At 39.4% G+C, this 21,937-nt stretch overlaps 2 protein-coding genes across 2 annotated transcripts in view; one reads left to right on the forward strand and one right to left on the reverse strand.

Annotated features, from left to right (window-relative positions):
* Positions 1-21,937, forward strand: part of IL1RAPL1 (interleukin 1 receptor accessory protein like 1) — a 1,339,829-nt gene that overhangs the window by 768,934 nt on the left and 548,958 nt on the right. The window lies entirely within an intron of this gene.
* Positions 1,660-8,836, reverse strand: LOC106979583 (transcription factor SPT20 homolog). The gene has a single exon (XM_053202212.1). The coding sequence runs from the start codon at positions 8,505-8,507 to the stop codon at positions 4,332-4,334; it is 4,176 nt and encodes a 1,391-aa protein (XP_053058187.1). The 5' UTR covers positions 8,508-8,836; the 3' UTR covers positions 1,660-4,331.

The following is a 21,937-nucleotide window of genomic DNA, read 5'->3' on the forward strand; positions in this document are numbered from 1 at the left end:
AAAACTTAAAATGTTAATGCATAAATTGTGCTTGATAAATACAATTTGATTTGAAAGCCAAGCTAGAGTTTTCTCTACTTTGTTAATATTTATTTTTTCTTAATGTACTAGACTATAAGCTGTTGAAAGGCACTATGTCTCAGTTACTCCTGTGTCTTCAGGGCTTTGATATAATCTGTCCTGTAATAAGTGCTCAATTAATATGTGTGAATGAATGAATGCAAGGTTTGGTGACCCCTTCACAGTCACTGTTAAGTCTTTTAGAGGAATAGTTGGAGACTGCTGGTTTTGATTGGTCTTCTCCCTCTTTGCCTCAGGGAATCTTCAGTCATTAAATAGGTAAAGCCTACAGTCACCAGCGAAGGCTTTGTGACTTGGGGCAGGTGTGAGGCAACTTCTTTTGTAATTCAGGCGGCATCCTGTTGGGATGCTTGCTTTGGAGCTTATATTAGAAACCACCCTTTGTTTGCTGTGTCCACAGCCTCAGAAACCGATCTCACACCTTTTCTGTAATTCAATGATAATGCATAACCCTTATTTGCATCAGAGAATGAGCACCGCTTCCAGGTGTCCCTTGAACTCATCATCGTTACTTCCTGTTTGCCAGACTGCCTGTTTTGTTAGATCGTCCAAAACATTTTCTTTAAACTTGGTGAGACTGACCCCTCCGTTTCAGTTATTCTGGGGAATTTATTCTGTGGAATGTCTAAACAGCTTACAAATACTATCTTCTTTAATCCTTATAACAGCTGTGTAAAAAAGTTTCCATTAAATATCTCCATTTTGCGGATGAAGAAATGGAGGCCCAGAGAAGTTAAGTGACTTAGCCATGGCCCTACAACCAGCAAGTGGCAGAGCCAGGTTTTACAATTATACAGTTTGGCCCCAGAGGGTTGTTCTCGTGACCACTGTGCTGTGAGTGCATAGGTGAAGGCTTCCCTAAGGCTTCTGAAAATGAAGTATTTTGTATGCCACATCTCTTCTGTGGTGGTTGTTTTAAATTCTTAATTGTGGTACAAAAAAAAAAAACAACTCAAAACATGAAATTTACCACCTTAAACATTTTTAAGTATACAGTTCAGTAGTACTAGATGTGTTCACGCTGTCGTACATCAAATCTCTGGAACTTTTGCATCTTGCAAAACTCAAAACTTTCTCATTGAACAGTAATTCCCCATTTTCTCCCACATCTCCTTTTAATTCCTGTCATCCCAAAGACAGCCCCCCCCATTCTACTAAAACTCCATCATAATACTATCACATGATATAATAACAGCTAAACAGAGACAGGACATTGTTTTATTTGCATAGATAACTTTATGCCCAGAATTCAAAATTTATAAGAAATACATATACACAAGAAATGGGGTGAGTTGAAATAAAAAGATTTGTACTGATATGTCTTTTTCTTGTTCTTCAGTTTGGCCTTAGAATTTTGCAAAAGGAAACTTTTCTGTTATAGTTCATCAGACTGACCTACAACTGAATCATAACTTCAGGAATATTTTCTTGGTTCAAAGCCAAGAAAGCAAAAAAAAACCTGTATTTAATTTTCTCATTTCTTATATATAAATATCATTTTAACCTCTGCTCAAAGAGAAATTACATTTAAATACCGAAAAAGTGCTATTATTATATATAGCCTATATTTTATAATAATAATTGCCATTTAGTACTCTTTGATGTTTTAAAAAGACAGTTGTGACATTCAACATAGAGAATATAAATATGTATTACATATATTTATGATTTTATATATAACAGATTTTTAATCAATTAAATAAAATAATGCTATAAAATGCATGCAGCATTATAAATCTATGTTTGAAAAACTAAACAAAAATCTGAAAAGGATACTTATATCAATGTACATTTTCAATTCTTATTTTTCTTTATATTTACTACCATATTTGATCCACAAATAATGTTGTGCAATAGTTTGAAGGGGCTGTCCTAACGGATGATATAGAAATAGATTCAGATTCCAGAGCGACAGTGCTTAGGCTAAGCATTACAGGATGAGCACAGAAGGGAAAGGAGTTCCTGGCTCAAGGTCTCCACCACAACATGGAAGTGAGGAACAACTCGGATATCAGGAGCACCTGTACTTTAAGTACAGAGGAAGCCACAGATGTGAGTGGGGAAATGGGGAGAAATGGGAGGAAATGGGGAGGAGAGGCCAAACCCAGGTCAAAAAAGACCTCATATAGCCAAACAAAATAGTTTGAATTTGATTCCACATAGTATGCACGTGCACTGAAGGGTATTTAGCAATGCACTGTGACACATATTAAAATGTCACAGATGAAATATTTTATCAAAAATCTATTTGCTAGTGTCAGGACTCATTCTCAACTTTTTCCTCCTGTTTCCTTAGGCGGGGTGGTTGGTTGCTCAGCTGTTAAAAGGAAGTCTGAGGATTTCTCTAAGAATCCCTCCAAGCCCACAAGTTGGTGTAGAAGTAGTTAGGGATAAGGGTATACAGAGGAATTTTCTGCTTCCTAAAGTACTTAAAACTACCTGGTAATTAATTCCATTGCTTTGTGAATTATTTTAACAACAAACAGTAAAGGGACTAGTAGGCTCAGAGAAATGATGAATGCCATCATGTTTGGACATGTTAAATGAAAGATGTTTACCAGTCACCCAAGGGTATGTCTCAAATAGCAAATATTACAATTTAAAAAAGTCTTTTAACAAAAATAACTATTTAAGAAATATATTTTTTATGATGTTTTCAATAGCTCATTTTTTTCAAGCAATCTCAAATTCCAAAAACTCAGGAAGATGACATTTTGAGTAATACAAAACTTTTAGTTACATATAATTATTTTATTTTATTTTATTTATTTTTTAAGACTATTTATGTTGACAGAGAGAGAGAGGCAGGGGAGGGGCAAAGAGAGAGGGAGAAAGAGAATTCCAAGCGGACTGCACTGTTAGTGCAGAGCCCAACAGGGGGCTCAGTCTCATGGACCATGAGATCTTGACCTGAGCTGAATTCAAGAGTTGGATGCTTAATCGACTGAGCCACCCAGGTGCCCTGCATCTAAGTATTTTTGAAGTATTATCCACATTTATGAATTCATCCAAATTTGGCAATGAGGGGATTTTAATGTAGTCATTTACCTTCTTGCCTTACAATGTTATTATAAAATATATTGTTTAGGAGCTGCAGAAATCACTTTTAATTAGCAGCTATTTTTAAGGTAATTTCATATCACAGTCATCTATTCTTTTCCCTATAATTACCTGTTGTAATTTGTTTCACAGTTCATCTAAACTTAGCATTTTTCATTCATGTGTCCATTCTAAGTCAAGAAACTTTTACTTTTTCTCTCTAGTGGTTATTGTCTGATGGGGACAAAATAATTGAGACAGACTAGAGGAGGAAGATGGAATAGGGGAGCAAGAGACAGACAGCAGGTGCATTTGTATATTATGAAGTGTTTGTAAAATAATAAGCACCACATGAATAATGCATTGGATGAATATTGTCTGGCAAATGATATTGAGTCATATATCCCAATCATCCCTCAATTACTGAAGAACGAATTACAAGTGCCTAATGCATCCAGTTTTATCAGAGAGAGAATTCACCATGTGGGCCATCTAGGTAGAGTAAAAGGGTTACTCTTTATTTAATAGAGGATTAAAATCTCTATATCTGGATCTGGATCTATATGTCTATAACTGTACCTATATCTATATAACTTGAAAACCTAAGAGAGGTGTGTGGGTGTGGGTGTGTGCGTGGGTGCATTTAAAAGTCTAGGGTGGTTCTTTGTGAGGAATTAAATTCATATGGTGTATTTGCTCTTGCTTCCAAGGTTGGCTTTTATGTAATGCAACAAAACTATTATTTGCACTAATACTATTACTGTAGTTCATTTTCAGCTTAAGTACTTATGTTTCTTTCTTTCAAATATTTAACATTTGTATTCATTAAAATTAATTTAAATTTCAGTATTTAATATATCTTATATTAACCTTGACAATAAACTTAAGAAGGGAATATTCCTATTCCCATTTTACAGATAAGGAACTGGAGAGTCACTTAAGTTAAGAAACAGGTTTAAGGTTAGTTAATTGCAGAGATGGGATACTGACCTCATGGTGGCTAATATCAAAGTCCATTCATTTTGTTTTTCATTAAATCACTCCACTGTCTTTATTTAAAAAGCACAGGGTTGGGCTTCTGTATGGTTTGTTTACCTAGCAGTGTAAAATACTGAGACATCAAAGACAAAGATGAAGTAAAAAGTCAGAAACCCTTTGCTTCAATGTTGTTTTGTTTTGTTTAAAAGAGAGAGGGAAATGTAATGCAAGATCTAGGATTTTGGAGTGGTTGGTGTGCCTTTCTTCATTTTACCTGTTGACTGATTTGCTGTCTGCTCGCTAGATGGATGTGGCTGAGCTGTTGGGGCGGCCACTGTTGTCAGAGGCACTGGGTGTGGCAGAATTCTCAGCTGTACCTGCTGCTGGGGCTGCAGCTGTAAGGCAGAGGACAGCTGCAGTGTGTGCTGAGAGCTGCTCTGCTCAGGTCTTCTCTGGCTCTCCACACAGCCAAGTGGAGACAACACAGCTGCCTGCAGGGGCTGCAGCAAACTTCCTGCTCCAGCAAGGTTAAGGACAACAGCTTGCTGAGCAGATAAGGCTGTTCTCTGACTGGTTGACCCTTGTGCACTTGAACCCTGTGATACTGGCTGCTGAGGATGAGGAGCTGTGGGCTCCTGACTGGAAGCTGTAGGTTGTTGAAGTTGTTGTTGTGGAATCAGTTGATAGAGCCACCGCTGCTGAGGCTGTTGCTGTGTGTTCAGTTGCTGGGTGTTCAAAAGGTACGAACCTTGTGGAAGCTGGAACATGCTTACTGGCCTGATACTTGGGGCATCTTTAAAAAAAAACTGAGCACCTGCTTGAGAAGGAAGCTGCAGTGCCGTGGGCCCTACATTTGGTGGCCAAGATCCTGAGGGCAGGTTACTGGGCTTGATTCCCACAGGAGCTGTGGCCCCAGGGGTAGAGCCCTCCCCAAGGCTGGAATCCCTTGCCCAAGCCTGGACTCCACTGACAGGGCCCACCACTTGGATGATGTTGGGGCCAGCAGAACTGTGTGTGGACTGGGTGGCCAGGCTTCTTTGTGATGAGCCGGTAGTGGATATGGTGGTTTTAGGAAGTATCCTAACTTGAGTCACTTTCGCAGAAGATTTCTGGAACTTGGCCGTGACCTGGGTGGCCAGGCTTCTTTGTGATGAGCCGGTAGTGGATATGGTGGTTTTAGGAAGTATCCTAACTTGAGTCACTTTCGCAGAAGATTTCTGGGACTTGGCCGTGACCTGGGTGGCCAGGCTTCTTTGTGATGAGCCGGTAGCGGATATGGTGGTTTTAGGAAGTATCCTAACTTGAGTCACTTTCGCAGGAGATTTCTGGGACTTGGCCGTGACCTGGGTGGCCAGGCTTCTTTGTGATGAGCCGGTAGCGGATATGGTGGTTTTAGGAAGTATCCTAACTTGAGTCACTTTCGCAGAAGATTTCTGGGACTTGGCCGTGACCTGGGTGGCCAGGCTTCTTTGTGATGAGCCGGTAGTGGATATGGTGGTTTTAGGAAGTATCCTAACTTGAGTCACTTTCGCAGGAGATTTCTGGGACTTGGCCGTGACCTGGGTGGCCAGGCTTCTTTGTGATGAGCCGGTAGTGGATATGGTGGTTTTAGGAAGTATCCTAACTTGAGTCACTTTCGCAGGAGATTTCTGGGACTTGGCCGTGACCTGGGTGGCCAGGCTTCTTTGTGATGAGCCGGTAGCGGATATGGTGGTTTTAGGAAGTATCCTAACTTGAGTCCCTTTCGCAGGAGATTTCTGGGACTTGGCCGTGACCTGGGTGGCCAGGCTTCTTTGTGATGAGCCGGTAGTGGATATGGTGGTTTTAGGAAGTATCCTAACTTGAGTCGCTTTCGCAGGAGATTTCTGGGACTTGGCCGTGACCTGGGTGGCCAGGCTTCTTTGTGATGAGCCGGTAGCGGATATGGTGGTTTTAGGAAGTATCCTAACTTGAGTCACTTTCGCAGGAGATTTCTGGGACTTGGCCGTGATCTGGGTGGCCAGGCTTCTTTGTGATGAGCCGGTAGTGGATATGGTGGTTTTAGGAAGTATCCTAACTTGAGTCACTTTCGCAGGAGATTTCTGGGACTTGGCCGTGACCTGGGTGGCCAGGCTTCTTTGTGATGAGCCGGTAGCGGATATGGTGGTTTTAGGAAGTATCCTAACTTGAGTCACTTTCGCAGAAGATTTCTGGGACTTGGCTGTGACCTGGGTGGCCGAGGTTCTCTGTGATGTGCTGGTAGTACACAAAGTAGCTATAGGAGGCCTGGAAACTTGAATCACTTCCACAGAGGATTTCTGGGAAGTGGCCATGACTGGGGTGGTCAGGGTTTTTTGTGATAAGCTGGTAGTAGATATGGTGGCTTTAGGAAGTATACTAACTGGAGTCACTTCCACAGAAGATTTGCAGGACTTGGCCATGACCTGGGTGGCCAAGGTTCTCTCTGAAGAGCTAGCACTGGACATAGCGGCTGTAGGAGGCATGTTAACTCGAATCACTTCCACAGGGGATTTCTGGGAATTGACCGTGACTGGGGTAGTCAAGGTTCTTTGTGATGAGCTGGTAGTGGACACAGCGGCTGCAGGAATCACGCTAGCTCGAGTCACTTGCACAGAGGATTTCTGAGATCTGGCCATGGCCTGGGTGGCCAAGGTTCTTTGTGATAAACTGGTAGTGGACAAAGTGACTGGAGGAAGCATACTAATTTGAAACACTTCTGCGGAAGGTTTTGGAAAGTTGACTGTGATCGGAGTGGTCACGGTTCTTTGTGATGAGCTGGTGGTAGTCAGGGTGGCTGCAGGAAGCACGCTAGCTTGTTTCACTTCCACAGAGGATTTCTGGGAATTCGCTGTGACCTGGGTGGCCAGGGTTCTTTGTAGAGAGCTGGTGGTAGACAGAGTGGCCACAGGAAATGTGCTGATTGGATTCACTTCCACAGGGGATTTCTGGGAAGGACTTGGTGGCTTAGAAGCTGGAGCAGGAGATGGAGACTTAAGAAAGCTGCTTCCCTGCCATGGAGTAAAACTGTTACCTGACCAAGTCTTTCCTGAGCTTGAGGGAGGTTTGATGGCTGGAGATGGATGGCTGACTGCCTTCCCCAGGACTGAAGACTGAACACACACGATCTCAGGCTCTTCTGTTTCTTTCCCTGGAGGCAGCTGGCTGAGGCTGGCTGAGCCACTGGAGCTCTGTGACACAGTGACTTCCCTCCCAGCATCACTCTTTGACCTAGGCAGAACACTAGTTGAATGGTCACCTGTGGAGGAGTGCGGAGGGGACGCCTGTCTTTCATATCTGATTTTTTTACGTACCCTTCTTTTACCAGAGATAAGTGGATCAAGTGACTGCATGAAGGCTGGCTTTGTTTGAGACTCATCGCCACCTTCATATCCAAATTCAAAATCATCTTTTGCCTCGTGGGCTGGCCAGTCTGTTGGTTGTGACTCATCATATTTGACAAACTTCTCCCATTTAGCATATTTCTGCACGTCCACTTCAGAAGGTACAACCAAGTCACAGGGTCTCTGTTTCCACGTATCTACATAATTCCCCGGTTTAGAAATTACAAAGTCACAATTCTCACTTGTTGTACTTTCTCTGCTTTTTTTGTAAGAAGGCCATACTCTCAGCTCAGGAGGAGGTGGACGATGAGACTGCTCCTGCTGCCGGTTCAGGGAGGGTGCAGAATACCTCTTGAAGCTCCTTTTCATGGGGCCAGTGTTCATCTTTTGCTTGTTATAGAGCAGCCTGTTTCCAGTGCAGGCTACTGATACAGAAGGATCAAGACACAGCGGTTCGGCCGTGGCTAAGATCAGCTGGCTCTCCAGCAAAAGCCTGTCTTCCTGGGTCCAGGTCTGGTCATCGCTGGTCATGGACTGCACGTCGCAGGCTAACGTCTGCATCGTTGGCCACAGGAGAACGTGCCTGCTCGCGTAGCCGGGAGGTTCCCGACTGCACTGCCGGTAGTCCCGTACCTGGGCTATGACACACCCAGAGTGAAAAAAGTTAACCTGAGATTTTTCCAGGAGATCCACCAGAGCAGGAGGCAATTGTTCAGCATCCAAGTATTCGAGCAACTCCCCTTCTTCGTAAGGCAGTCGAATGGTCTCCGAATAGGATCCATTTTCGCCCTCGAGCATCAGCGAATATCCCTCCTTTCCTGGGTATAGGTTGACCACTAAGCACGGCAACGACTCTCTCCTCAGGAGCTTCTGCAACAAGTTCACGTTGCTTCTTAATTCCTCCGTAGCCTCAGGCTCTTTCCCGCATTCTTCCACATATAGGTCATAAAGTTTTTCATCCAGAGATGCTCCCCCACTCGCTGAGCCTTTCCTTTTAGGAGGCCTCTGCTGGGCACTGGCAATGATACAGTCCGCACGGTCCAGAGCTTGTTCTAAAGACTGTTGCATCGTGGGGCAACAGGGGCCCTAAAGAGAAGGGAAACTGCAAGTGCCTTGATGAGCGGGATAAAAATAGTGTCTCTGATACAAATGTATAGGTCTGCAGAATGTCTCAACTCCACACTGGAGCCACCAGCCTAACTTCAAAATTAATACCAAGAAACCCGCCAGCAAGAAAACAAATCACAGAATTCTTGGCAGTCTCCCAAAATACCTGTGTCTGTACAGGCCGTAGCCTCTGTACCTGGCCTTACGTCGTGGCCCTTGGCTAGGCCGGAAGTTGACGCGGAGGGGTCAAGCTACATAGCCTCAGTGCGCTTGCGTGCTGCCTCAGCGCGCTTGCGTGCTGCCTCAGGCTGCACCTTCCGCGCCCCCGATGGTGGGGTGTTAAGTGGTCTGCACTTCCTGTTGTTTGTGCACTTCCTGTTGTGATTCCTGCGCTTCCTCTTGACAAGTAGGGCCCGGAAGCCATGTCTAGTCAATGGCAGTTTTATGGGATAATGATGAAAACCATTTCTAGGAACTGATTTGGTGTCATGCTTTCCCCCATTTTCTTGTCATAAAATAAAGAACAAAGAAAAATTACAAATATAATTATGACCTATGTGCTCTCCTTTTCCCCATAAAAAGATGTATGTGTGTTCAACCCGCAGCTGCTTTTGAGAATGGATTATAAGGGAAGTCGTACGCTGAGATTGAGACAATAGGGTCAGTAACAAGTGACTTTCCATGTAGGAGTTAACAGTTTGCTTGGTGAGGCAAACAAGTAATCAGATAAATAGAATACACCACAGTTTATAGACTTGTGGGCAGAGTGGTAAAGGAGAGGAAGTGCTAAACACGGAGAAGTGAGACCAACTATCTCCAAAGGAAATGATAGTTGAGCTTTCTTAAAGGGTGAATAGAAGTTATCAGACAAATAAAAGGATTCAAGTCATGGAAATTCTGGAGTTAGGAGAGAAATCTATATTGGAGCTATGGATGAGGATGTTGTCAAAATCTATTTGAATTTATTTTCCAGAGAGTTCCCACCAAGAGTCAGCCATATTTCAAAGTTATTCAAAATACAATTTATCTAATGCTCCAGGAACTTTAGAAAGCAGGCATTTTTACCCTCTTTTTTTCCAATGAAGAACCTGACATTCAAGCAACTTAAGTAATAGGCTGAAGGTTATAAAATGGTAAGCAGTTGAGGCAGGGAACAAATCCAAATCTCTGACTGTAAAGTCCAGCCTCCTTCCACTTCTCTAGGAAACTACCCCTAAAAACAGAGGGGCATCTGGAAACATTGATAGGGAATTTGCTGATAGATGACCAATAGGGTGTCATCTTAAGATGACATGCAAATTTTGTGGGTTTTTTTTTCGCTAATGTAAAACATTAAATTACTTGTTGTTATGCAAAATTGATCATTCATAAAGACATCCCATTAAAACCAGTCATGGATAAATAAATACCCAAGAATAATGAAGAAATTGTTTAGGAGATTAGTTCGGGGGATGGATGAAACAGGTGATGGGAATTAAAGAGTATGCTGATCAGGATGAGTACTAAATAATGTATAGGATTGTTAAATTGTTATATTGTACACCCGAAAATAATATTACACTGTGTGTTAGCTATACTGGAATTAAAATAAAAACTTAATTTAAAAAATAAGTAATGGCAAGGGATTTGCCTTACCAGATATTAATTTAATTATATTAAATTAATATCTGGGTTTCCTGGTGTATAAATTTCACGGGAGATAAGGTGAACAGTTGGATATCTAAGAAATAATTCCCGAGACATACAGAAGTTTGCCATACAGCAGGAGTGGCATCACATGTCAGTGGAGGAAAGATAAAGTTTTCACTCAGTGGTGTTCGTAAAAAAGGAACCTGTTTGAAAAAACAAGCTTTTTCTATCTTACCATTTTTGTAAATATAAGTCAATGATGAAACTACACAAGTACTGGAAGAAAATACTGAAAAATTTTAAAATATTTTTAATTGCAGCATAGAAAAGGTCTTTCTAAAAGTCACAAAATCCAGAAGTTATAAAATGATTGATATAATTATTACAAAGAAATAGTAGCCAGTCTTCATGTCAGTCAAAATAAAATTAATGACAACAAACTGACCAAAGATATTTGAGCTAGAAATCAGAATACATAAATATCCTTAATATAAAAAGATCCTACAGCTCTGCCATACTATTTTTTATTCTCTGTTCTTTTTTGTTGTTGTTGTTCCCACCAGTTATCTTTACACTGATACCATTATGTGATTTTACTCCTCTTTTATCTTACCTCGATTTATACTGTTAGGCCAGCTATAAATATTTTAATTCTCACCTATATGTTAATGAATCAGGTTACTCTCTACTCCTTTCTTCTTTCTCTCTGCATTTTTTAGGTGTGTTATTAATACTTCATCAGAGAAAATAGCATTTATTTGTTATTCTTACGACCATAATACTTAATACTGTGTTTATTTTAGTACCAGAACTTCAGTTAAGTATGCTCACTACCAAATCTTCTCCAGATCCTTCTCTGTCCTTACAGTGTAACATTGTCCATTGTAACATTGTAACATTCTCTATTTGTAGGAAGCATTTATATGTACAATATTTCCTGACATTCTTCTTTTTTTTTAATGTTTAAAACCTTGCTGGTCAAAAATCTTGGCTCATACTCTGTCCTTTACATTCTTGAAAATGTTACTCTGCCCTTGTTGGGCTTTGTGTTTTCTTTTTTTGTAAGTGACTTGGCCTTTTCTCTGAAGGTTCAGAGGATGTTATTTTTTTAATTTAATTTAATTTAATTTAATTTAATTTAATTTAATTTAATTTTATTTTATTTACAGGATGGTTAACATACAGTGTTATGTTATTTTCAGCTGCACAATTTGGTGATTCAACAATTCCATACATCATCCTGTGCTCCTCATGACAAGTGTGCTCCTTAATCCCCATCATGTATTTCACCCATCCCCCCCACCTCCCCTCTGGTAACCATCAGTTTGTTCTCATTAGAGAAAAAAAGAATCATTTGTTTCTTGACTTGTCTCTCTCTTTTTCTTTCCCTTGCTCTCTTGTTTCTTAAATTCTACATATGAGTAAAATCATATGGCATTTGTCATTCTCTGACTTATTTCACTTAGAATATACACTCTAGCTCCTTCCATGTCTTTGTACATGGAAAGATTTCATTCTTTTTTACGGTTGAATGATACTCCATTGTATATATATATATACCACATCTTCATCCATTCATCAGTCGATGGACACAGGCTGTTTTCATATCTTGGCTATTGTAAATAATGCTGCTATAAACATAGGGGGTGCATGTCTCTTTTTGAGGTAATGTTTTGTATTTGGGGAGGGTAAAAGCCCACTAGATTGTAAGGTAGTTCTATTTTTACCTTTTTGAGGAGCCTCCATACTGTTTTTCACAGTGGCTGTACCAGTTTGCATTCCCACCAACAGTGCAAGAGCGTTTCCGTTTCTCCACATCCTCACCGCCTGCTGTTTCTTGTGCCTTTTGTTTTAGCCATTATGACAGGTATGAGGTGACATCCCATTGTAGTCTTTTGAAAGTTTATTTATGTATTTTGAGAGAGAGAGAGAGAGAGAGAGAGAGAGCATGCACACACACCAGGGAGGGGCGGAGAGAGAGGGAGAGAGAGAATCCCAAGCAGTCTCCTCACTCTCAGTGAGGAGCCCAATGCAAGACTCAAACTCCATGAGATCATGACCTGAGCCAAAACCGAGTCAGAAGCTTAACTAGCTGAGACACCCAGGAGCCCCCATCATAGTCTTGATCTGTAGTTTCCTAAAGATGAGTGATAATGAGCATCTTTTCTTATGTTTCTTGGCCATCTGGATGTCTTCTTTGGAGAAATGTCTGGTCATGTCTTCTGTCCATTTTTATTATTTTTATTTAATTTTTTAAAATTTTTTAATGTTTATTTTATTGTTGAAAGAGAGAGAGACAGAATGTGAGCAGGGCAGGGGCAGAGAGAGAGGCCGACCCAGAGTCTAAAGCTGGCTCCAGGCTCTGAACTGTCAGCACAGAGCCCAACGTGGTCTTGAACCCACAAACCATGAGATCATGACCTGAGCCGAAGTCGGATGCCTAATTGACTGAGCCACCCAGGTGCCCCTCTTCTGTCCATTTTTAAATTGGATTGTTTGTTTTTGGGGTATTGACTTATATAAGTTCATTTATATATTTTGGATGCTAACCCTTTATCAGATGTGTCATTTGCGAATATGTTCTCCCATTCTGTAGGTTGCTTTTGTCTTTCAAGACTGCTTTGCCAGTGCAGAGTGTTTTGTTAGTTTTAAAGCATAATGGTTTTGATAAGGTATTTCTTGGATTTAACCATCCTTTCTCTTTTTTGCCTGTTATGTGTTGGGTTCTTTTAATATGTAAATCCAGAGTTTTTATTGCAGCAAAGTTTTCTTTGAGTGGAGTCTTAAAACATTTCTATTCCTTTGATTTGTTTTGTTTGTTTTTTTTCTTTCCTTTCAGGGATTTCAGTTATAAGTATGCTGGATCATCTGTTTGTGTCTTTTCTGTCACATTCTTTCTAAACCTTTTTGTATTTTTTTCCTTTTTCTATTCTGTCCTTTATAAGCCTATGTTAATGGTGGTTATACCTGTTCTCCCTTGGGAACTCTATTAATTTACTCTTGCTGCCATAACAAGTTACCACAAACTTAGTGGCCAAAAATAAAACCCACTTTTGTTTTCTTACAGTTCTGTTGGTCAGAACACAGGGCAGACTGAGCTTTGGGTCTCACAAGTCAAGAGTCTAGGTTGCCTGGGCCAGGCTTTTAACTGGAATATCTGGGGAAGAATCCATATCAAGTGGTTGGCTAAATTTAGATTCTTGTGGTTATAGGATTAAGATTCCTATTTTCTTCCTGATTGTCAGCCAGGGACCACTCTTATCTCCTCACAGTTGCTCCTATTTGTTAAGTGTCTTCCTCCATCTTTAAGCCAGTGATGGCATATTGAATCCTTTTCATGCTTCAAGGGTCTCAGACTTGCTCTTTTGCTACCAGCTAGAGAAAGCTCTATGCTTTAAGGGCCCATCTGGAGAATATGGAATCATTTTTCCTATTTTAAGTTATGGTGCCATATAACATAATGAAAGGAGTAATAAGTCTTATATTTAAGCATGCTGAAAATTAGAGTGGGTCATCTTTCACTGGCCATTTAAAAATTCCACTTACCACAAGCACCTTGCAATTTAGTCCTCATTCATGTTCTATCTCTCCTGAATTTGATTAGCTCCTGTTTCACATTTCCCTGAGATTTGTCATTTTCTTTTTGGAGGTTGGTTTTTTTTTTTTTTCAATTTTATGATTCATAGTGTTTTTCTAATTCTGCAATCACTTATTTAAGTATAAAATTCCTTTTGGGGTATTGTGTTAAAAATTTTCCTCTGCTGTGTGCAAGTGTGGATGTGTATGTATGCAGATGTGGGTTTTTTTTTTCAGTTTATTTGAGAGAGAGAGAATGGGGGAGGAGCAGAGAGAGGGAGAGAGAATCATAAGCAGGCTTAGCACTCTCAGCACAGAGCCAAATGCATGGCCTGAACGCATGAACACTGAGATCATGATCCTAGCTGAGATCAAGAGTCAGACACTTAACCAATGGAGCTACCCAGGCGCCTCTGTGTGCAGATGTATTTTACAATGGTTTTACCTGCTTAACTGATACTCAATGGCTTTTTGCCCTGAACCAGCAAGAGAAGACACTTTGAGATGGCTAGGGCAGGGAGATCACACGGCTTACTTCATTTCATATTTCAAGACCACCTTCATTTGCTGTTATTATCTACACACATAGATTTTATTGTTTTTATTGTTGGTAGTGGTGGTAGTAGTTTTTAGAAAATGGTCTTTTCTTTCACAAGTCTGGTTTCTTATTCATTGACAATATCTTGGTTTATTAGAGCCCTTTATTTTTAGGCAGCATTTCCTCCCCCACCCTTCACTGTTAGGTTTCAAAGGACACATTTCCTCTCAAAGGTACTGCACTCTTCCTGAGAAGGGATGACCACTTCTGGTCATATGCTTTTTCTATGCCTCTTGCTTGCTTGCTTGCTTGCTTGCTTTTTCAAACATTTATTTATTTTTGAGAGACGGAGCACGAGTAAGGGAGGGGCAGAGAGAGAGGGAGACACAGAATCCAAAGCAAGTTCCAGGCTGTGAGCTGTCAGCACAGAGCCCGACGTGGGGCTCAAAGTCAAGAACCATGAAATCATGACCTGAGCTGAAGTCAGACGCTTAACCGACTGAGCCACCCAGGTGTGCCTATGCTCCTTTCTTTTGATACCTCAGTAACCGGTGCTCTAATCTGCCTGGTCCCAAAGTGTTTCTCAATATTTCCTGTCTCATAATTTAGTCTCAAAAACTGTCTACAAATTAATAAAAATAAGATCAGTAACCCAGGAGGAAAGAAGAGGTCAAAATGATCAAAGAAGGAATATAAATACTACTTAAGTATATGAAAAGACATTCAGCCTTACAAATAATAGAACTGTAAGTTAAGACTAAAATAAAAGACCTGTTTTTACCTATTGTATTGCCAAAGATGAAAGCACTTTAGAGCTTATCTTGTTAGCTACTGGTGTGGGGAAACAGACAGGTGTTACACATTGTTGTTGAGGGTCTTAATTGGATGAAATCCTGTGGACAGCAAAGAACCTGGTACCAGTATCTGACCCTCGATTTGGCTTCAGGGTAACTGGGGATCATAGGTGAGAATTTTCCACTATTAGCATATACTCATTAAAAATTTACTTACTTTTCCATTTATTTTGGACAAGTGCAACATTTCCTCTGTTACTTCCTACACTACCAGGGCACGACTGTTATCTGTCAATCGGGGTAGCTGTATTTCATTCTGAGTACCACTTTGTAACATAAGAGCACTCAAGCGGGAATGAATAGCTAGGACAAAAACCTAGGGAAATTCTGGCATTTAAGGGGAGAGGAGTGAATGAATAGAAGCACAAAAGGAAAACCAGGTAAAGGCCCTGTAATAAAATCTCAAGATGAATGGACATAAACATTATTAAATGTCATATTGTGCTTGAGCCAGATAATGACTGAAAGTCGGGAGATTATTGATAACACTAGTAACAACATTTTCTGAGAAATAATGGAGAGGAGACCGAGACCATAGTATAGAAAGGGATGAGCCTGTGTTGAGAAAATTAGAATAGTTTACAATATCACTGAATGATTTGTATTAGTGAAGGGAAAGAGCTAAGGTACAGGTACACAGACTCCCTCTGTAAAATTTCTCAATAATGCACTGAATGGATCAGGTAAATGTAAACATGCACAATGATAGTATCAACAATATCATTTTGGAATTTCAGGAAAGGATGTAAACCTTCATGTAGATTGTTATTTGACAAATGAGAAACTAATGTACCCAAGGCCACAATGCAAATTAATGACTTATTCGTGTTATGTGCTTTATGCATTGTAGACATAATAAGTGGTAAATAAAGACATCAGTAACTACAAAGTCAAATTAGGCAGCAATACTTCGTACAGTTTGTATTCCAAATAAATCCATATTAGTAAGGGAAACCAGAAGCGAAAAGCAATGTAATAGTTTTTTCAAATTAGCCACCAAGGTAGTCCATTGCAATTGTATTTAATAGACTAGTGAACAGAAGGGTTTTGAGAGTGGCAATGATTACAGTGCTGTTGTATCAATTGTGGCTTCAAGAAAGCACTCAAATAAAAGATGTCCAGTTAATCGTTATGATATTCTTCATGTGTGTATGAAGAATAATGTGGGAAGGCCCTGCATTCTGATAAGACTGAATATAATAGGATTGAACTCCTCCATTCCAATAGCGTTTCCCATCTCTGGCTATTATCATAATGGACTTTTTAAGGAAGAAGCAGATATTATAATTGGAATTCATGCATACAATAAAGCCATTTTCAATTCTTTGTGACAGTCATTTCATATGAGAAGAACATGAGAAATAACCTTATAGTATTGACAGCTAAGTAGGTTTGACAGCTGACTGTGGCACTATCTCCTGTGTAATTATTCCACCTATCCTCTGGCTAGGGATAAATGTTTTGCATGTGACCCATGCTTCTGAAAATACTGAATTTCAAAATGAATGTTCCATGAACACAGCTGTTGACAACTGCAAATATTTAACCATCCAGTTCTAGAATCTCTTTGGTGATTCTTCCATCTAAAACCAAGGAAAGAGCAAAGCTAATAATGGGCAATGCCTCCTTTATTGCTGTTCTATTTATTTATTTTTCTCCCTACTGCTGCACCTATGGATACTTCCCACTTTATGCCTCAGGTCAACTGCAGCTCCTTCTGGCAATACTATGAGACAAGTTTAACTGAATTTCAAATGTATGGGACTTCAGTCCCAGAAAGGGCATTCTGTTTATATTGAAATTTTCTATAAAAATGAGTAGTTGGATCTGGAGAACAGAAATGGAAGAACACTGTATTCACAGTAGGATAAGGAGACTAAATATCAAGGGCTATCTGATTTATCTCTTTTATGAGGTACTGCTGAAAAGGAGATAAAGCTTTTAAAAAGTGGTGACCTTGGTATAAATTCCATATGTAGCCAGTGGTGAAATATTATGAGTAATGAAAGGTATATGAAATAACATTGGGCAGAAGTGAGAAGGTTCAAGACATGTAGTGAGGTTGACAATCATCTAAGGGATGAAGCCATCACTGCACATCACAGAAACAGCAGTGATACATGTCAAGTAGCTGTTTGTCCATTACAAAGTATGTTTACATTAGGATGCTCTTTGCTTCTCACAGCAAGGATAGGAAATTAAGTACCTTTATAATTTTATGATCAGGTAACTGAAGTTCAGAGAAGACTAGTTACCTGTCCGTAATCACACAGCATGTTGGTGGCTTCTTCTGCCCGTGCAAGCCTCCTCCTCTTGTATTTTTTTTTTCATATTTGGGTAATATTAGTACCACTTGGGTTTTGTTCTTAACACTTTTAGTCATACCTCTAACAGGACTGTATAGCATTATATCCTGGCAGAGTGTAGAGGATTTTATTCCTACATTCTTTGTTGACAAAAATTTTTTACTACAATTGTCACATTGCAAGCATGTTTATATTTAAAAAGAAATACAAATTATTAGACCTTTTTTTCTAAAAATGTCCTGTTTTTGCCAAGGAAAGTTATCAGTCTGCTAGCATTTAAACCATTGGTTCTTTTAGTGAATTGTAGGTGATCCAGATTAATGGCTCTTCTTTCTAGTCAGAAAAATCTAAAAATTACTATTGATTGAAATTGATACTAAAACTGCATAAGAAGTATTGAAAAGAAACCAACTGCAAAATTTGTATGTCATATAGAATAAAAACGTCTCTCCCCAAAAATGTTTGATTCTGCCTTTAAATTAAACTAACTCACCGTTTGATTCTGCTCTTTTTTCGTTGTAGAATATCAGTAAAAGACTTTCCTCATAGATAAGAAAATGCAAAAGTGCCTTAATTTATTAAATGTGTGGTGTTTATACATCGTTATTTGTACTTTTTGCAAATACATAACTATATAATTTGCTTATCTTTTTATTTTACCTCATGAAAGACTTTCAGGAATTTATGTATAATGTTGATTAAACACTCAGATGTTTGGGGGTGCCCAGGTGGCTCAGTCGGTTAAGCGTCTGACTTCGGCTCAGGTCATGATCTCACTGTTCCTGAGTTCAAGCCCTGCGTCGGGCTGTGTGCTGCCAGCTCAGAGCCTGGAGCCTGCCTCGGATTCTGTGTCTCCCTCTCTCTCTGCCCCTCCCCCACTCATGCTCTATCTCTCTCTCTCTCTCAAAAATGAATAAATGCTAAAAATTAAAAAAAACACACACTCAGATGTTTGTTGCCTAAACTACTGTAGTGGCCAGGATCTAGTTGGTTAAAACAAATACATTCCAAATAGTTCATTAGGGGACATTTAATATGCAAAATGGGTTATAAATATGGTAGAAGAGCTGAAATGGCATAACACGAGGCATTCCAGGGGTTAGCAACAGTGGGAAGCCCCAGGCACCCCTCTGTCTAGAGGGAAGAAGAGAGGAAGGAGGTCATACAACCAATTCCAGAACCTGAAATGACAGATCCTCTCTTGGAAAAATTCACGTTTGAACTCAGCCAGTAGGAGAACCTGGTAAATGGAGCACAACTTCATGCGATAAAGTGGTGAACAAGGCAGATTAAACTCCTGCTCTCATGGTACTTACACTGAATGGAAGATGAAATATATACCTATACACAGAAATAAAATGAAGGAAATATCAATTAGTGATCATTGATAGGATACATATAAAGCAGAGTGGTACAGTTAAGACTGTGAAACCTTTATTGTTCTCATGGATTTTTGGTATTAATTTTATTTTTTAAACATTGGATTGAAATATCATTTACCTTAATTAGTTTGTCTTTGGTACCCCCTCACTGTCCTCATGCTAGTTTTGTCGGGATGACACTGTAACATCTGAAAGAATTCTAGCTATTTTGCTTGAGCAGTTCGGTGAATGGTGTGGCTATTCGTGAGATACGGGAGGCCAGGGGAAGAGTAGATTTGAGAGTAAAAGCAGAGATTTGTTTCCAGGGCACGTTAGGTCGTTAGGTCTGAAGTAACTTTTTAGTTTTCAAATAGGTATGATAAATAGGCAACTGGATATGTAAATCTAGAGTTGACACAGAAATCAGAGCTGGAGATACAGACACAGAAGTCAAAAACAGAAATGATATTTAAAATATGAAGGTTAAATGTGATTACATAGAGGAAGATGAGATGACAGAATGTGTGAAAGCTTTTTAAAAAATAATGCCTTTATTGAGATAGCATTCACAAGCCATATAATTCATGCATCCAGAATGTATAATTTAATGGTTTTTTTTGATCCTGGTAAAATATACATAATATAGAAGTTCCCATTCCAACCATTTTTAATCATACATGTTAGTGGCATTACGTACGTTCACAATGTGGTGCAACCATCACCACTATTCACTGCCAGGAAATTTTTATCATTCCAAACAAATTCAGTACCTTTCTTTCCCTCAGATCAGGTAACTTCTATGTTACTTTTGTCTGTCTGAGTTTGCTTATTGTAGATATGTAAGTGGAATTATACACTGTTTGTCCTTTTGTGTCTGACTTATTTCACTTAGCGTAATGTTTTTAAGGCTTATCCGTGTTGCATCAGGTATCAGGATGTTATTCTTGTTAAAGACCAAATACTATTCTGCTGTATTTATATGCCACCTTTTGTTTACCCGTTCACGTTTTGATGAATGTTTGTGTTGTTTCTGTGTTTTGGCGCTGTGAGTAATGCTACTATGAACATTGATAGACAAGTAGCTGTTGAAGTCCCTGCTTTCAGTTGTTTCAGGTATATAGCTAGGGGTAGAATTGCTAGATCATTTGGTAACTCTGTGTTTAACTTTTTGAAGAACTGCACCATTTTATATTCCCACCGGCAATGCACGAGGGTTCCATTTTTTTCCCGTATTTTTGCCAAAACTTGTTATTTTCCATTTCCTTTATAATAGCCATTCTAGTGTCTGTGAAGTGGTATTGTATAAAGCTTTTTGTACAGTATTCCTCCCTCCACCATTTCCTCTCAGTAAAGTATAACCTCCATAAAAGCAAGTACTTTGCTTGTTCACTGCTTTATCCCCAGCTGGGCCAGACACAGTCTTTGCTCAGCAAATATGTGTTCACTAAATGAATAAAGTTTTAATGGTCAATAAATGATAGGTAATTGACTCATGTCATAAATGATGTTATACATTTATTCCTATATAATGTTGAGTGTTCTCTGTTGGGCTGAATGATTTTATTTTGTGTTTATCAAATAGTATGCCTTTACTCTGGGAAGGGTAAAAGGAAATATACTGAATTCATACAGAAAGAAACTATTTCAAACTGTTCCAGGAGAAAAATCGGTGGAAGAGTCCAAAAAGTGAAATTAGAGTGTCATGGAAAAAGCAAGCAAGATCTCACGTGTTACCTTCAAATTTGAGCACCCGAGCCAGTGGTATGAACATGTTGGGTCAAGGGTGGTAGCCTCATCTCTTTTTCAGGGAACATACCTGGCTTCCTCTTCCTTTTCTTCCAAAACTCCCTTGGATGAGGAATAGTTTTCCTGGATACAAGCCTGCTATTATGTCCCCTTTGTGTCTGCAGCAGTCAGGCTAGTTTCTCAACATGCCACGTGCAAAGAGATCAGTCTTTACGTGAAACTCTGATCATGACTTTTAGTAAGCATTATATCTTTAAAATAACACCAGTCTCTAGAGTCCAGAAATATGCACCCGTATCAATTTTATGTAATAGATTCAGTTTTTGTCTTATACATGTAATTAGAAATACGATATAAATGTCCTTAATAATTATTTACTCTCTTTACAGTTTGTATATTGTATTTTTCTTGTGAAGTTAAAGAAAGCAAAGTTATTATCAGGTAATATTGACCTAAGTAAAGCTGAATAAAGCATATGCCATTATGACAGTTAGAAAATATTTAAAGAAGTATTAGCAGAAAAAACCCCCCACTGATTATGGGGGCTGTTTCCTGACATAGTCCATATACGGTTTCTATACAAGAAGGGGAAAAAAACCATGTTTTCATATGTTTAAATGTTATTAATCTAACTCTGAAAAATCTATTTGTGAATGGGTAAAATTTCAGCGAACCTTGGTAGCTTTCTGTCTTAAAGATGAATATAGATTTTGTTTTACTCTGTTACAACTTTCCCTGGAATTTAGATTATAAAATGAGGAGATGGGGTACAAGATTAGCTACGCATCTGGATCCTAGGTCACTTCTGTACAAGATTTCTAACAGTATAAGAACTGCTAGACTCACTGTATTAAAAGCTGCCTATGTGATCCTTGGGGAGAAAAACAAAAGTGATTTATAACTGACCCAAGCATGGCTCACACTTTGATTCTCCCTTTTTCTTCTCTTTCTAATCGAGAAGGCCAACTAGTCTGTTGCATACAGGGTGAGAGAATGAGATAACCAGGTGATGGCAGATAGCTATTCAGTACCAGGAAATCTTTACAAGTTTCTGCCGGGCCTAGAAGACACGTTTTCTTGCCCCATCCACTATCCAGAAGTGCATGCCATTTCAAAGAAGTATAAAACAAAAGGGCGTAAAAACTAGTTTGGTGGGGTATACATGAGAGTTGTTTAAAGAGATGAATCAAAGAAGAAATGTAATCAGAACTTGATAGCCCTTGGCCAAGAGTTTGTTCATTCATTTCACAAATATTTACTGACAACGCCTCCCCAGTGCCTGGCACAGTGCTAGACACTTAAAAATTCATTGGGCCTTTTAAGTTTTGAGCCACAATAGTCAGTGACCATGTTTCTCTAATGCTTTTGTCTCCATTTGGTC

The sequence above is a fragment of the Acinonyx jubatus genome, chromosome X (genome assembly GCF_027475565.1).
Source record: "Acinonyx jubatus isolate Ajub_Pintada_27869175 chromosome X, VMU_Ajub_asm_v1.0, whole genome shotgun sequence".
NCBI lineage: Eukaryota > Metazoa > Chordata > Mammalia > Carnivora > Felidae > Acinonyx > Acinonyx jubatus.

What these genes read in the sequence shown, in the direction of transcription:
- LOC106979583 (XM_053202212.1), bottom strand. Translation starts at nt 8,507, where the DNA reads ATGCAACAGTCTTTAGAACAAGCTCTGGACCGTGCGGACTGTATCATT.